Raw genomic sequence first — 16,020 nt, 5'->3', positions numbered from 1 at the left:
GTCGCTTGTAGTCTGGTTCTGTGGTGTCTGGCAGCAGTGGGTCTGTTGCAAAGGCTCATGGTTTGTGTGTGTGGGCCCTTTTTATTGGTCCATGGGTGGGTGTGGCAGTGTTTGAATTTTGGGTGGGTGTGTTATAAGGAGTGGTGGTGTAGTGGGCCTCTGTTTGTTTTTGACAGTTGCAGGTCAGTGATTGTGTTATTTTAGTGGTTGTTGGCCATGTTTAGTGGCTGTGTGCCTTTCGAATGGTGTATTGTTGAGTTGTTTTGTTTTGTCCTTGTTGGGTACGTGCGTTTTGTGCGTGTGTACGGTGTGTACATGGGCCATTTGGTTGTACGATTTGGTCCTTGTGTGTGGCTTTGTACGACTCGTACATGCGGTTGTGATGTTGGGGCATGGGGTGCGCTCCGTACTTAGGAGGTTGTGTTGGGGGTGCGCCAGGAACGTACTGGGGTGGGGGTACGACTGGAACGTACCGGGGTGTACATAGACGGTGGTACGACACGTACAGGGGTGGGGGGGTGTACATTGACGGTGGTACGACACGTACTGGGGTGGGGGTACGACTGGAACGTACTGGGGTGTACATAGACGGTGGTACGACACGTACAGGGGTGGGGGGGTGTACATTGACGGTGGTACGACACGTACTGGGGTGGGGGTACGACTGGAACATACTGGGGTGTACATAGACGGTGGTACGACACGTACAGGGGTGGGGGGGTGTACATAGACGGTGTTACGACACGTACAGGGGTGGGGGGGTGTACATTGACGGTGGTACGACACGTACTGGGGTGGGGGTACGACTGGAACGTACTGGGGTGTACATAGACGGTGGTACGACACGTACAGGGGTGGGGGGGTGTACATAGACGGTGTTACGACACGTACAGGGGTGGGGGGGTGTACATTGACGGTGGTACGACACGTACTGGGGTGGGGGTACGACTGGAACGTACTGGGGTGTACATAGACGGTGGTACGACACGTACAGGGGTGGGGGGGTGTACATAGACGGTGGTACGACACGTACAGGGGTGGGGGGGTGTACATTGACGGTGGTACGACACGTACAGGGGTGGGGGGGTGTACATAGACGGTGGTACGACACGTACTGGGGTGGGGGTACGACTGGAACGTACTGGGGTGTACATAGACGGTGGTACGACACGTACAGGGGTGGGGGGGTGTACATAGACGGTGTTACGACACGTACAGGGGTGGGGGGGTGTACATTGACGGTGGTACGACACGTACTGGGGTGGGGGTACGACTGGAACGTACTGGGGTGTACATAGACGGTGGTACGACACGTACAGGGGTGGGGGGGTGTACATAGATGGTGGTACGACACGTACAGGGGTGGGGGGGTGTACATAGATGGTGGTACGACACGTACAGGGGTGGGGGGGTGTACATTGACGGTGGTACGACACGTACAGGGGTGGGGGGGTGTACATAGATGGTGTTACGACACGTACAGGGGTGGGGGGGTGTACATTGACGGTGGTACGACACGTACTGGGGTGGGGGTACGACTGGAACGTACTGGGGTGTACATAGACGGTGGTACGACACGTACAGGGGTGGGGGGGTGTACATTGACGGTGGTACGACACGTACTGGGGTGGGGGTACGACTGGAACGTACTGGGGTGTACATAGACGGTGGTACGACACGTACAGGGGTGGGGGGGTGTACATTGACGGTGGTACGACACGTACTGGGGTGGGGGTACGACTGGAACGTACTGGGGTGTACATAGACGGTGGTACGACACGTACAGGGGTGGGGGGGTGTACATAGACGGTGGTACGACACGTACTGGGGTGGGGGTACGACTGGAACGTACTGGGGTGTAGGTAGACGGGGCTATGACACGTACTGGGGTGGGGGTGTGGCTCGAACGTACTGGGGTGTAGGTACACGGGGGGTACGACACGTACTGGGGTGGGGGTACGACTGGAACGTACTGGGGTGTAGGTAGACGGGGCTGTGACACGTACTGGGGTGGGGGTGTGGCTCGAACGTACTGGGGTGTAGGTACACGGGGGGTACGACACGTACTGGGGTGGGGGTGCGGCTGGAACGTACTGGGGTGTACATAGACGGTGGTACGACACGTACAGGGGTGGGGGGGTGTACATTGACGGTGGTACAACACGTACTGGGGTGGGGGTACGACTGGAACGTACTGGGGTGTACATAGACGGTGGTACGACACGTACAGGGGTGGGGGGGTGTACATTGACGGTGGTACGACACGTACAGGGGTGGGGGGGTGTACATTGACGGTGGTACGACACGTACAGGGGTGGGGGGGTGTACATTGACGGTGGTACGACACGTACTGGGGTGGGGGTACGACTGGAACGTACTGGGGTGTACATAGACGGTGGTACGACACGTACAGGGGTGGGGGGGTGTACATTGACGGTGGTACGACACGTACTGGGGTGGGGGTACGACTGGAACGTACTGGGGTGTACATAGACGGTGGTACGACACGTACAGGGGTGGGGGGGTGTACATTGACGGTGGTACGACACGTACTGGGGTGGGGGTACGACTGGAACGTACTGGGGTGTACATAGACGGTGGTACGACACGTACAGGGGTGGGGGGGTGTACATTGACGGTGGTACGACACATACTGGGGTGGGGGTACGACTGGAACGTACTGGGGTGTACATAGACGGTGGTACGACACGTACAGGGGTGGGGGGGTGTACATTGACGGTGGTACGACACGTACAGGGGTGGGGGGGTGTACATTGACGGTGGTACGACACGTACAGGGGTGGGGGGGTGTACATTGACGGTGGTACGACACGTACTGGGGTGGGGGTACGACTGGAACGTACTGGGGTGTAGGTAGACGGGGCTATGACACGTACTGGGGTGGGGGTGTGGCTCGAACGTACTGGGGTGTAGGTATACGGGGGGTACGACACGTACTGGGGTGGGGGTACGACTGGAACGTACTGGGGTGTAGGTAGACGGGGCTGTGACACGTACTGGGGTGGGGGTGTGGCTCGAACGTACTGGGGTGTAGGTACACGGGGGGTACGACACGTACTGGGGTGGGGGTGTGACTGGAACGTACTGGGGTGTACATAGACGGTGGTACGACACGTACAGGGGTGGGGGGGTGTACATTGACGGTGGTACGACACGTACTGGGGTGGGGGTACGACTGGTACGTACTGGGGTGTACATAGACGGGTGGGGGTATACATATACGGGGGGTACGTGTCGGACGTACGGGGGCTGGGGGGAGTGTTGGGCGCGTATGCGGGCACATGTCTCCATGGTTGCTATTGGTGTTCGGTGCGGACGGTGTTTTTTCCATACGGTTGTAGGCTCGGACGCACGGGATGGATCGTGATTCCTCGGTCGGACTTGGATTTTTACGTTTGTAAGGTAAATCGTCCGAGGACGTGTCGGACACATTTTCCGACCCGAGGACGTGTGGGGAATGATTCCCGGTGCGGTTCGTATGGACTTTTTACCATGCGAATCGTGATTGCCAGTTCGTACGGCACTTGTACGATTCGTACGGTAAAAAGACCCGATACGAGTCGCACGGGGGAATTTTTTACCGGATCGTGATCGGCACCAAAGTCTTGTTGACAGACGTTTATCTGGAGTTATAGAAAGCCTTGCTGCAAGAAACATTTTCTTCAGCTGCCTAAGGAACATGGCAGGGTTTCTCTCCCTCTCTTATGGCTTTATTATCTCACCTCGTTCTTTTCCTGACTCTATCTGATTCTGTGCCAGGGAACGTGACAGGAGTGTTGTATGTTTGGTGGCTATCTGCTATTAGGGGAATCGATAGTTCCTGTTGTTGGCACAGTCGACACAGTTTCTTTCAAAATAACCCGGTCCAACACCTTAAAAGTTTCCCATCTCATATGGAGTTCTCTCAAAAAACAAATCCCGGATACTACCTCGATTAATCCATATAGATATTTTGCTTATCAACCAAATTTACCTCTCTGTGTTCATGAAAGCTTTGGGTAGAGTTGGGAGAAGGCTAAGCTTCTCATTTGGACTCAAATGTTTGTGGGGGATATCTTTCTTTCCTTTGAAAATTTGCAGCAGCAGTTTTCCCTTCCCTGATTGGGTTTTTATAGGTATCTGGAAGTAGGACATTGAATTTCCAGTCTCAAAGAAGATTAGCTGCTCCAGAAATACCCTTTCAAATCTGGTAATGAATGCTCCTGTGAAGATAAATATGAGTCTGGTTGATAAGTTAATGTACTTTGTTGCACAGAACCAAGAGGTTGATCCTTTTCAAATGGTGTAAGCTCCTGAATACTGAGGTAATGGTTAAGGATATGAGGCTTAGTATTCTTCTGGCACAGAGTATTCTAAATGTCTTGCAAATTAAGTAAAGTTCATCACATTAAATGTATCAATTACTTTTATTATTCTCTTTACCCCCATCGGGTCCTGAAACTCCGAGCAGACAACTGCTGCGTTCACTGTGGGGACGAGGGGCTGATGTAGTTCATGTCTTCACTTCTTGTCCCGCCCTGTGTTTAGATTGGGCTTTTGTTCCCGGGAAAATGAATAGCATCTCCGTTTTTTCGGTAGGGAGGGACTCGAAGTTGATCATGTTGTGACACTCACCTTGGCTAGTTTATAGATCTTCTCAATGGATCACTGACAGAATATCGAGGAGAAGAATATCGACCTGCCACAATATCGAGGTAAAAGTATAGAGTGACAGAATATTAACTTCCTATCTACAAACAGGTAAGTACAAAAATATTGAATCCTAAATAACGTTGTCAATAATATAGATTGCTAAAATATCGACTTTTTTAAATGTAAAAGTAATATAAAATTTATGAAATAATAAATATAATTAAGTAAAACATACTTAAAAATAATTTTAAAAACCTTAAAATTAATAAATAATAAATGTAATGTAAAACAAAATAAATATGCATTTTATTTTCTATTATATATAATAACTTAATAATATTAAAAAATAATTACGTTTTAATTATAAAATGTTAAAAATATAATTTAAAATATAATTACATATATATAAATAAACCGATAATATGAATATAAAAATTAATTATATATAATAAGTGAAAATATTAAAGTAAGTATTTTTCAAAAAAATTATTTTTTACACTACAGTAAATATAATAATACTGAAAACGTTGCATAGCCTAAAGGATACAATTACTATTTCCACTCCAATGAGTGGTACAGTAGGGAAAGTGTTGGATAGCGGGAGGGTAAAAATTACTATTCCCACTCCAGCAAGTGCAACACTAGGGAAAGTGTTGGATAGCGGGTGGGTAGAAATTACTATTCCCATTCCAGTGAGTACAACAGTAGGGAAAGTGTTGGATAGCGGGTGGGTAAAAATTACCATTCCCACTCCAGTGAGTGTAACAGTAGGGAAAGTGTTGGATAGTGGGTGGGAATAATGTACTACTCCCACTCCACCAAGTGTACACCTAGGGAAAGTGTTGGATAGCGGGTGGATACAAATTACTATTCCCACTCCAGTGAGTGCAACTGTAAGGAAAGTGTTGGATAGCGGGAGGGTAAAAATTACTATTCCCACTCCAGCAAGTGCAACAGTAGGGAAAGTGTTGGATAGCGGGTGGGTAAAAATTACTATTCCCACTCCAGTGAGTGCAACAGTAGGGAAAGTGTTGGATAGCGGATGAGTAAAAATTATTATTCCCACTCCAGCGAGTGCACCAGTAGGGAAAGTGTTGGATAGCGGGTGGGAGTAATGTACTATTCCCACTCCACCAAGTGTAACTGTAGGAAAAGTGTTGGATAGCGGGTGGGTGAAAATTACTATTCCCACTCCAGTGAGTGCAACAGTAGGGAAAGTGTTGGATATCGGATGAGTAAAAATTATTATTCCCACTCCAGCGAGTGCACCCGTAGGGGAAGTGTTGGATAGCGGGTGGGTAAAAATTACTATTCCCACTCCAGTGAGTGCAACAGTAGGGAAAGTGTTGGATAGCGGGAGGGTAAAAATTACTATTCCCACTCCAGTGAGTGCAACAGTAGGGAAAGTGCTGGATAGCAGGAGGGTAAAAATTACTATTCCCACTCCAGCGAATGCAACAGTTGGGAAAGTGTTGGATAGCAGGTGGGAATAATTTAATATTTCCACTCCACCAAGTGTAACAGTAGGGAGAGTTTTGGATAGCGTAGGGGAATCATTTAGTATACCCACTCCTGCAATATAATTAACATTAATTAACAATCATTTTTTCAAAATTAATTTACCTCCCACCATTTTCCCCTATAAACGCCACCTACAATATTGTAAAATAATAATAAATTAACATAATTAATTAACAATTGATTGATTAACTAATTACAATTAACAATAAAATGAATAACCATCAAATCTAAATTAATTCACACAATTAACACTATAAAACAACTTTTAATAAATATAATATAACAAATAAAAAAAATTACATTAAAACTAAATTATTTCCTACCCTACTCCCATATCAACCCTCAACCTACTCCCAAAAAAGTACGCAATTAACATAATTACCAATTAATAATGAATTGTTATTAACCAATTTATAATTATTAATTAACTTAATTAACAATATAAATTATTAAATACTAAATTATTAAATAATACATTAATTAATTAATTCAATTAAATTACTTCCCACCCTATTCCCCTATAAACCCACAACCCACTACAGAATTAAATTATGCAAAACTAATTAACATATAATTAATTAATTCTAAATAATTCTAAAAAAATATATTATAATTAAATTACTTCCCACCCTATTCCCCTATAAACCCACAACCCGCTACGGAATTAAATTACGCAAAAATTACACACATTACAAAAATAATACATACTTTTAACACATATATAATAACACTTAAAACACACAAAAAAAATCAATATTTTTAACAACTATATTATGACTGCCGATATTACTAACCTCGATATTATGAAAAACGATATTTCTTACCTGCATTTCGATATTCTGCACCACTATATTTTTGTAAGTTGATATTATGTCCACTCGATATTTAAAACTCAATATTTTGCCATATCGATATTTAAAATTCGATATTGTGACTGTTCACCCTTCTCAATCTCTTTGGCTAAACTGGTGTTGGTACATTCCTGGCTCTGGCGTATGGGTCCGGACCCCTGATTGAAAGGCTGACATTTCTGAATATCTGTTTTCTGGAAATGTCTTTGCGAGAGAATGATGCACAGAGATGGAAGTTGAACAAGATATGGGACCCCGTCAGGGTCTGGATGGGCGAGACGCTTGCTGGCCAGGATGTAGGGGTTTCGGGTTAAAGTATTACCACAATGCTTACTTTTACTTGAAATTGGGATTTTGACTATTGTTGTCTCTCTTTAATATCTTTTCTGCCAATTCTCTGTTTATTTTTGATGCTGGGCAAATAATATGCTTTCTTCCTCTCTATGGACTTTGCTTTCTAATGAAAAAAATCAAGCATTCTCAGCAGTATTCACATCATTGTCCACCAACCTCAAGACCTACACCCTGTTTCCTCCGGAGCCTCTGATTACCTGGGGGTTCCATATGTAGCAGCCTTTCACCTCCTCCCATCTACCTAAATATTGGGTAACCTATATGCCTCTCCCGAGCTTCCCAACGGCTGTGTGTAAATCATTGAAATCAATTAGCTCACATTCCTGTTGAGGTTATAACTTTACTGCTTTGAGGTGTTAAGGATCACTGTTGTTAGCTTTGCCATATTGCAAGTCATGTTTATGCTTATTTCACCTTGGTATCTTTTTAGAGGAATCTCTGGCAAGGTGAACGTGTCATATGGGTGCACCATGGTCTTCTCCCAGCTCATCTTGAGAGCATCCCTGTCCAAGATCATCCGAGTGTTGATCTGTCTGTGTTTCCAACTTGAGAAGCCTCCGTTCCGCCTCTGGGTAACAATCAGGGTGTTTTGCCTCCATATGTGAACTGCACGCCCGTAGGGTATAACCATCTGTGCTTGATCTGCTTGGCTATCAGGTTCTTAGTGATATTTAGAAAGGCTTTCCATTTCACCTGGGTGGCTGCAGTTAAGTTTTAGTACAGCACATCTTCCGAGTCTCTGAAGGGTCCTCGTAGCCTTCATTAGTCTTTCTTTTACTGGAGAGTTTGTAAGTTTGCCCACTACATCTTTAGGTTCGTTCCCCCTCCTCCCGATTCTGGTGCCGATTCCGATCCGGGTCGGAAAGCACTGTGACCGAGCCGGATCCGGAGTGTTTTCCGACCGAGCCGGAGTCCTGCAGTCTGACCGAGCGAGTACGAGGCGGCCGTATGCTGCCGGACTCGGTTCGTTAGGACTCCCATTGAAGTCAATGGGAGCCGGTCGTACGATGCGTACATGGGCTCCCATTGACTGAATGGGTGTGTCTTGTGCAAGGGCCCCCCCTACAGTGGGTACGCATCGGTGCCATCCGCATCGTACATGCCTGTGTTGGGGGGACCCTTGGGTGTCCCCCTGTGTCCGAGTCGTAGGACTGGGGTCCGATGCGGACCCCCAAAGGCAACCACCCAGACATTTTGCGAGCTGGACACTCCGGCTCGCACAGGCTGTCCGACGCGTGCATCGTACTGGCTCGGACGTAAATTGCATCCATTGCACGCCATGGTTAGCTTACGACCGACACGTACGGAGCAGTTCGGACCCGGAAACGACTCGGTCGGTGAATTTCACGTAGCTCGCATCGTACTTGCTCACTCATACAGCTGTATGAGTCGGGCGGAAAACGTGAGTACGGCTCGTAGTTTTTTTGGACGGATCGCGTTCGGTGCCCTTCCGACCCGGATCGGAATCGGCCCCTCTGTGTGCTCACTCTATGGAACCATTTCACCATCTCCCACTTGGAGTAGGTTTGAAAATATTTCTTACCCACATGCCACAATGTCTGTGCCTGCCACCTCTTCTTTTACATTCCTAATAGGCACATTGTACCCATTGTGCTCCAAGTCCTCATAGGTGGTGGTCAGCCATTTAAGCTATTGTTCCTTATGATAAATAGTAGTTTTAGCAAGGTGGTGTAAATCTGATAACATTCTAAGCTGCGTTCCAGGTGCTAGCTAAACACTCTAAAAGCCTCCCCGACTTCCACTAGCTACTTTCACAGTGCAATGTGCAGCACCTGAATATTATCCATCACAGATTTGTCTATGTCTGCTTTTAGTTCTGACAGCCACGTTTTACGTTCTTCCTCAATCAGGGATGACAAGGTTTTTCCTGCCATTATTTCTTTTGTAAAGATGGCAGTTATTCAGGGTGTGCGAGCCGCCAGGAAATAAGTAAGATTGTGATATGTCTGTTTGTCCCTCCTGTAACTGATATATGGACGTACCTCTCACTCAGTGTAGATCAGGCTTCCAGGGGGAGACAGTGTGGCTCACCCAATTCACGATGTTTCTTCTGTAACCACTGGTGGAGGGAGGTTAGAGCCTGTACAATCAGGATGTGTATCTGACCTCCAAAGTATTCCTGAAGTGCTTTACCTTACAGGCCCAGCACCAGCTTTCAAAATGCCGGGGGCTCTCACCCCACCCCCAGATGCCTTACTAAGTCTACCAGTTTTTCCCAGCAAAGAAAGCTTTATGGTTTTCAGGCTCCCCTCACATCCAGTGGAGGACTGTACCTTCGGGTCACGGCATCAAGTACATACAGTCTGTCACGCTACTTGGGCCAACCTCTTACCAGACATGGGTCAATGCCACTGGTGTCAAGCTATCCTGGCTGATGAGGGCTAAAAGCCCGAAACTGGTCCTAGGATGCTTGTTTCCAGTCTCGAGAGGACCTGTCCTGGCAGTTCCGGCTGGACTGTTCCCATTGGGTGCAGGGTCAAGACTGATTTGCATATGGTTGGTCCAAACTGGAATGGCATGGTGAGCAAAAAACAATGAATTTAGGCCCAGATCTCTGTACTGGGGTGGATGTATGACATTGTTCTGAATTATGTCCATCAATTGTTCTTTTTGAATTTGTCACTCCGAGTAGGACGGGTATGCCCAGACGTGGGTCCAGTGGTCTCCATGCCACTGGAGTCAAGCTATCCTGGCGGATGAGGGCTGAAAGCCTGAAACTGGTCCTAGGAAGCTTGTTTCAGTCCAGGGAGGACCTGGCCTGGCAGTTTGGGCTGGACAGATCCGATTGGGTGCAGGGTCAAGACTGATTTGCATATGGCTGGGTCCAAACTGGAATGGCATGGTAAGCAATAAAAACGATGGATTTAGGCCTAGATCTCTGTACTGGGGTGAATGCATGACATTGTTCTGCATTCTGTCCATCAATTGTTCTTTTTGCATTCTTTTTGTTTCCACCCTCTTACCAGGCCATCAAAGTAACAATCAGAAATCTTTATTTGCTCTTTCAAATGCCATCTATGCTTCAGGGCCTTGCCTCCAACATTGTTTTTAAAGTTTCTCCACATCTCATTGCGGCATCAAGCCCATTGTCCTTTTTCTGCTGAAGCTACTAGTGTCTGAAGCTACTAGGCCCATCACCACAGGGCACTCAAGGAAGAAGCAGACAGCATTGCAACTGCGACCTCAGTTTGCCTCTATACTGGGTCCAGGTTCCCCCACATCTTCAAAAAGGCACTCCCACTCTTTTGCAGATCCTCGGCAGTGATTGGACTGTTCTGGGCAAAGGGTGATCCGGAGCTTCAAGGCCTTGGACCTCTCAATTCCAGGCAGAGTGCATAATTTGCCATTTTAAATGATATTTTAAATATCAGCCTTAAATATATTTTTGTGGGAAAACATCAGCTTATCTTATCAGTTCTGAAAAACTTTATCTTTAGAAACATCCTTTTCAATTATGGAATCCTATCTAATTCAACCAAATAAAGTTTTTTATTTACTACACGTAGGGGAGCTACTCACAGGTAGTTGGAGTGCTAACAGCAGCTCCAAAGCCACCCTGTTCTAATTAATGTAAGCTAGCATTCAGCATTTGTTGATGCTTCTGGGCTACATGGTTTATTTTAGCATTTGTAGGGCACCAACCAAACATGGATTTGTAGCAGCTAGACCCCTCGACTCCCTAGGATCTATCTACACAAGATGTCCTGAACGATTGTAAGCCACATGACACCAGCCCTGAAAGCAGTTGATTGGCTTGCTGTGACAGAAGTTCCTTTGAATTTTCCACTAAGTATGCTAAGAGAATGGGGCAAAGCTATTTGCAGTCTATAAACTCTGCTACTCAAGAACCTAGAACTTTTGTTCCATAGATGCACACCTCCTCATCGGACAATCCTTCAAACGAAGAGAACATTAAAGCACATTGTTCAGGGCACCAGATTCTAGACAATGGAGTGCTGCAAATGGAAATCTAAGTACCAAAGCCAAATACATGCACTTCATACAACATTTGATGATATAACATTTATTACTTGTTACAACTAAGCAAAGAGGTCACAACTGAAGAACATCAAACTAGGAGCATTTTCAATGATCAGACTCTAACGAACAATATAGACATCAGAGTCCTCAATGCTCTAAAGTAACTAGAGAGAGTGACAAAGCACTCTATAAAACTATATTTTGACATTGGGGGGCTCTGCTGATTTTATTTCCATCGGATGTTGTGCTTTTGCGGATTAGTTCTAAAACTGTGACTAAAATAGCCAGTATTTCATATGCACTGTCACTAATTGAGAATTGAAGTGTTTCATCCATGTTGTCTTTGGTTTGAAAAGCTGTTCAATAATTGAGTTATATTCAGTCAAAGATCCATTTTGATTCTGTTTGTTCACTATTGGTGTTGTCCTCTATTGGTAGGTAATGAGTGAGTTTATCTGGTCAAAATCTGTTGAATGTTTTGTGTCTGCATAAGTTCTCTTCTTTAAGAGGGTTATATGCACTAAGGAATTGGAGTATACCATTGGCCCTTGTAAAACATCCCAGAGAGACATACTTATTGAGTCTGGCCAATTCCTCATTTTTTGGCAATATGTGCTGGAGCATATTTCCCCTTCTTAATGTATATATAATTCAAAGAGAAAGGAAAATTACACTCTTTGTTATTGCTATGGGCTAATCATTCAGCAAAGGAATGTAGCACAGTCATTCTCCTGGCAAAAACAGAGACAGTAATAGGCACAAAACACATGAGGCAAGATTAACTATAACCGCCATAGATTTGCAATATTGGCCACCAAGATTAGCATTAATTGCTATCAGGCATGATTAGTACAAGTGGCCTGAAGATATTGGCCCTGTGACAGGGTCATTCAAGGATCTTATCTCCCCCATTTCCAACTTGCTTCCCCATCCTCATGCATGCAGTGTCCTACCTCCATAGCCCCACACATGCCACCTTCACTCCGTCACCACTCTTATCCATTACTTTTACCTCCCTTTATATCCTCATCTCTTCTCTCATTCCGAAATCCAAGTTATTGCTTCCACCACACATAAGCCTCTGAAATGCCCCCACCAGGTCCACCTCCTATCGTTAATACAACTACCCATCCTGTACATCATCCATTGGTGGAGCATAAAATCTCCATTCTCACACCTCAAAAGCAAGGCTCAAATGCTTGCATAGCATCACCAGCCATACACACAAACCACTTGTAGAACACAATTCTCCAGCCACTGCGCCATCAGCCAGAGCACCACACAACGAGACAAAAGCACACAGTCACAAGTGGATTCAGTGGATTTTACATACACCTAAAGAATCAGAAGAAGGTAATAAAGAAGTATTGAGTAAGCCAGACCTGCTAACAGAAAAATAATAAAATATTAGAAATGGGATGGGCAATGCTGATGTGAAACCTGGAAATCCCTCTCAACTTTTACATTTTGTCCTTTGTTTCAGGGGAAATACTGTTGGTAAACTCTTTACACCATATACAAAAGGCACACCATGCGGTAAATGTCCTAACAACTGTGAAAACGGACTCTGTAGTAAGTATATGAAAAGTATGCTTGTTTTCATTGAAGATTTTAGGTACAAATGAATGTATAATATGTTCATAATAAACAAAAAATAAACTCAGTGACGTAAGCAGTAGAATGTTATTTTATTAAGTCAAGCTAGCATTATATTTTTGCCAATTGCATTATCTTGAAATACCCAAAAATGTATACTACATCTTTTTCATTTTTTTGGGCCATAAGGCTTAGCTTTCAATAGACTTTTTCTTTTCCTTCATCCATGTGTTATTTGTGGATGTTGTTTTTATGCTAATGTATTTAAAGAGGAAAAAACTTTAGGTATGAGTATGTTTTTTTATTTATTGAATTTTCTGACAGATAACAAGAAACATCACAAGAGTAAAATAGGCATAAGAAGAAGAAGTGGAAAAACAATCAAGGAACAGATACAGAGTGAAATAATAATATCATCACCATAGTATTATCCGTATAGCATTGGTGACCAGTACATTATGCATTCGATAGGGAACATATCCATATCATATAGAGCAGGGATCAAGGAACGCTCGCCACCTTTTGAGCAGCAGGAAGGGAGAGTTCAAAGTGCCAACCAATGCATGCCTGTAGTACCTAATGTCTCTGTAGCCTCAGAACGAGATGGGCATCTATAGGCCTCTTGAGCAGTTGTATTGGAGTATAAGTGTAGCGTCTGGTAATTGAGTAGTGTGTGTACCTGCGTAATCCATCAGGGTTCTATTCGGGTACAATACAATCAGTCAGCTCCCTCTGGGTGCATCAATAAATAGGTTTGCAGCAGTTGCCATATATTTTTGGGTCTAGAAGTGAGCGCTTGCAATGTGGTATACGTTACGCTAGGAGTGTCACAGTATATTAGATCGCGTAACCAAGCCTTGACTGTTAGAGCAGTGGATCCCCCAATGTTCCGTAGTGAGAAGCAAAATGATAGCAGCAAATCTCATCCCCCCAGCTGACAAAGGCTTGACATAACCTAACAGGGCCAGTAATGGGGTCGGGTGCACTTCAGGTTCAATCATTTGGGATACATTGCGAAAGATTTCCCCCAAGTATTGTCAGTATATGTGCACAGCTCCACGCTAGGTGAGAAAAGTCAGCATGGGCCATTGCACAACTATGTGATTTGGAAGGGCTCCACCTTCGCTAATAGGTATGCTATCATGTAAGCTCTATGTAGGAATTTAAAATGGACCAATCTGTGTCGAAGATTGCTAGAGATGTAACGTGATTGCTCACAGCAGTAGAGCCACGTCTCTTTATCTTGCTGCCCGGTCCCCCTCTCCGTCCGCCGGCCGAAGCACAAGCGATAGGTGATAGAGCCAGATGACCATGTGCACCTTTCTTGTAGATGCAATAACCAATGTAAGTGGGGTGAATGCTGTTGGTAACTCCGGGGAAGCTGGGAGTGCTGTGCGCTCAGAGAAATCAGTCCAGGCAGAACAAACCTGTCCATGTAGACCTGTCCTGCTGTCAATACCGCAACAGTGCGCAGTTGATTATCGCGGAAGAGGTCACCCAATGTATGCAATTCACACCTTGTTAGGGTATGCTTAGTAAGTGTTTCAGTGGTGGGAGGCAGCCAGGGATTGATATGCAATGGTATAGGTGGGGAGTAGAGGAGACCAGCATTTAAGTAGTTTTGCAAAAGGCCCCAGGACTAGTAGGTAGTTTGCAATGTATGTATCTCGGATGGTGTCCTGGGGAGGTGCTTAGATATAATAGAGGAAAGTAGGCATGAACAGGCCTGTGACCCTTCTGGTTTCAAGTATTGTAATCTAACATCAGGGTGGTACCAATAGTATGCATAATGCCCATGTGCAACTAAGTAATACAAATAAAAATCGGAGACTCCAAATCCTCCACGTTGATATGGCATAATCAACGTCTGGCAGCTAATTCACAGCTGTCTGTCAGCCCAGATCAGTCTACTAAGCATACCTCGAAGCGTGGCAAAAATATTTGTCATAAGGGCTATGGGGACATTGAAGAACAAATATAGAAATCGGGGCAGTACCACCCTTTTAATGATGGTTATCCTGCCAGAAATCGAGAGAGGAAGCTTGATCCAACAGCCAATTTGTGTTTCCAGTCTGTCCATTGCTGGCCCGTAATTGAGCTGGACAACTTCCACAGCACTATGATGCAAATTGACATGTTTTTTGACAATCATTTAAAGGAGAGACACTCTTTAAGAGGTAAGTACTGCAGTTCCTCTGTTCTATTGCACTCCCTATTCACCATGACATGCCCTGCCTTTTAAATACATTGCACCAGCTCTGTGAGTTATACAGGGCCTAAATTAGAGGTGACTTATATGTATAAAAGCTAAAAGGGAAGGTTTGGTCCTGGTAAAAGGGTTGTTTTGCCAGGTAGACATGGCAGTGTAAACTGTACACACTGGCTCTTCAGTGGCAGGCCTGAGACATAGTTGAAGGGCTACTTAAGTGGGTTGTACAATCAGTACTGCACGACCACTAGTAGCATTTATTTTACAGTCCCTGGTCGCAAAGGGTACCATTTGACTAGGGACTTATACGTAAATTAAATATGCCAGTTGGGGATGAACCGATATTACCATGTTTGGGTGAAGGAGCACAAGCCCTTTAGAACTTGTTAGCAATGATAAAGTGCATAGAGTCCTAATACCAGCAAAAACGAGATCAGAAAAATGGACGCAGGCAGGGAAAAAGTTGGGGAAAAGACCATCCTAAGGATGACAGGGCTAATACTGTGATATCCTATGGGAGAGGGTATCCTAGTTTATCATATGGGAGAGGTAGGCATTACAGTAATGAGAAACAAATTTAGGAGTTTTCCACCAAAGGACATGTAAAACTTAACACACATGTTCTATTTATGGGCTGTTTAGGACATACACTAGGGGTAACCTTGATGTAATAAAAAGGAAGGTTTCAACCTGGCAAAAGGTTTGTTTTGCCAGGTCGAAGTAGCAATTTATAATTATTTACACTACAGGCTGCACTGGCAGGCCAGAGACATGTTTTAAAATGATATTTTTATGGGTGGCACAATGAGTGCTGCAGGCCTAGTAGTAGCATTT

The 16,020-nt window shown here is 45.0% G+C and overlaps 1 protein-coding gene across 1 annotated transcript in view; it reads left to right on the top strand.

The window, feature by feature from the left end:
• Positions 1-16,020, top strand: part of LOC146822022 (cysteine-rich venom protein-like) — a 260,678-nt gene that overhangs the window by 234,778 nt on the left and 9,880 nt on the right. The window contains exon 7 of the mRNA XM_085609412.1: positions 12,865-12,953. Coding sequence (XP_085465538.1) covers positions 12,865-12,953 — 89 coding nt within the window. The remainder of the gene's footprint in view (positions 1-12,864; positions 12,954-16,020) is intronic.

Source organism: Triturus cristatus, chromosome 6 (assembly GCF_964204655.1).
Source record: "Triturus cristatus chromosome 6, aTriCri1.1, whole genome shotgun sequence".
In the NCBI taxonomy this organism is placed as follows: domain Eukaryota; kingdom Metazoa; phylum Chordata; class Amphibia; order Caudata; family Salamandridae; genus Triturus; species Triturus cristatus.
This window is presented reverse-complemented; position numbering and strand designations above follow the sequence as displayed.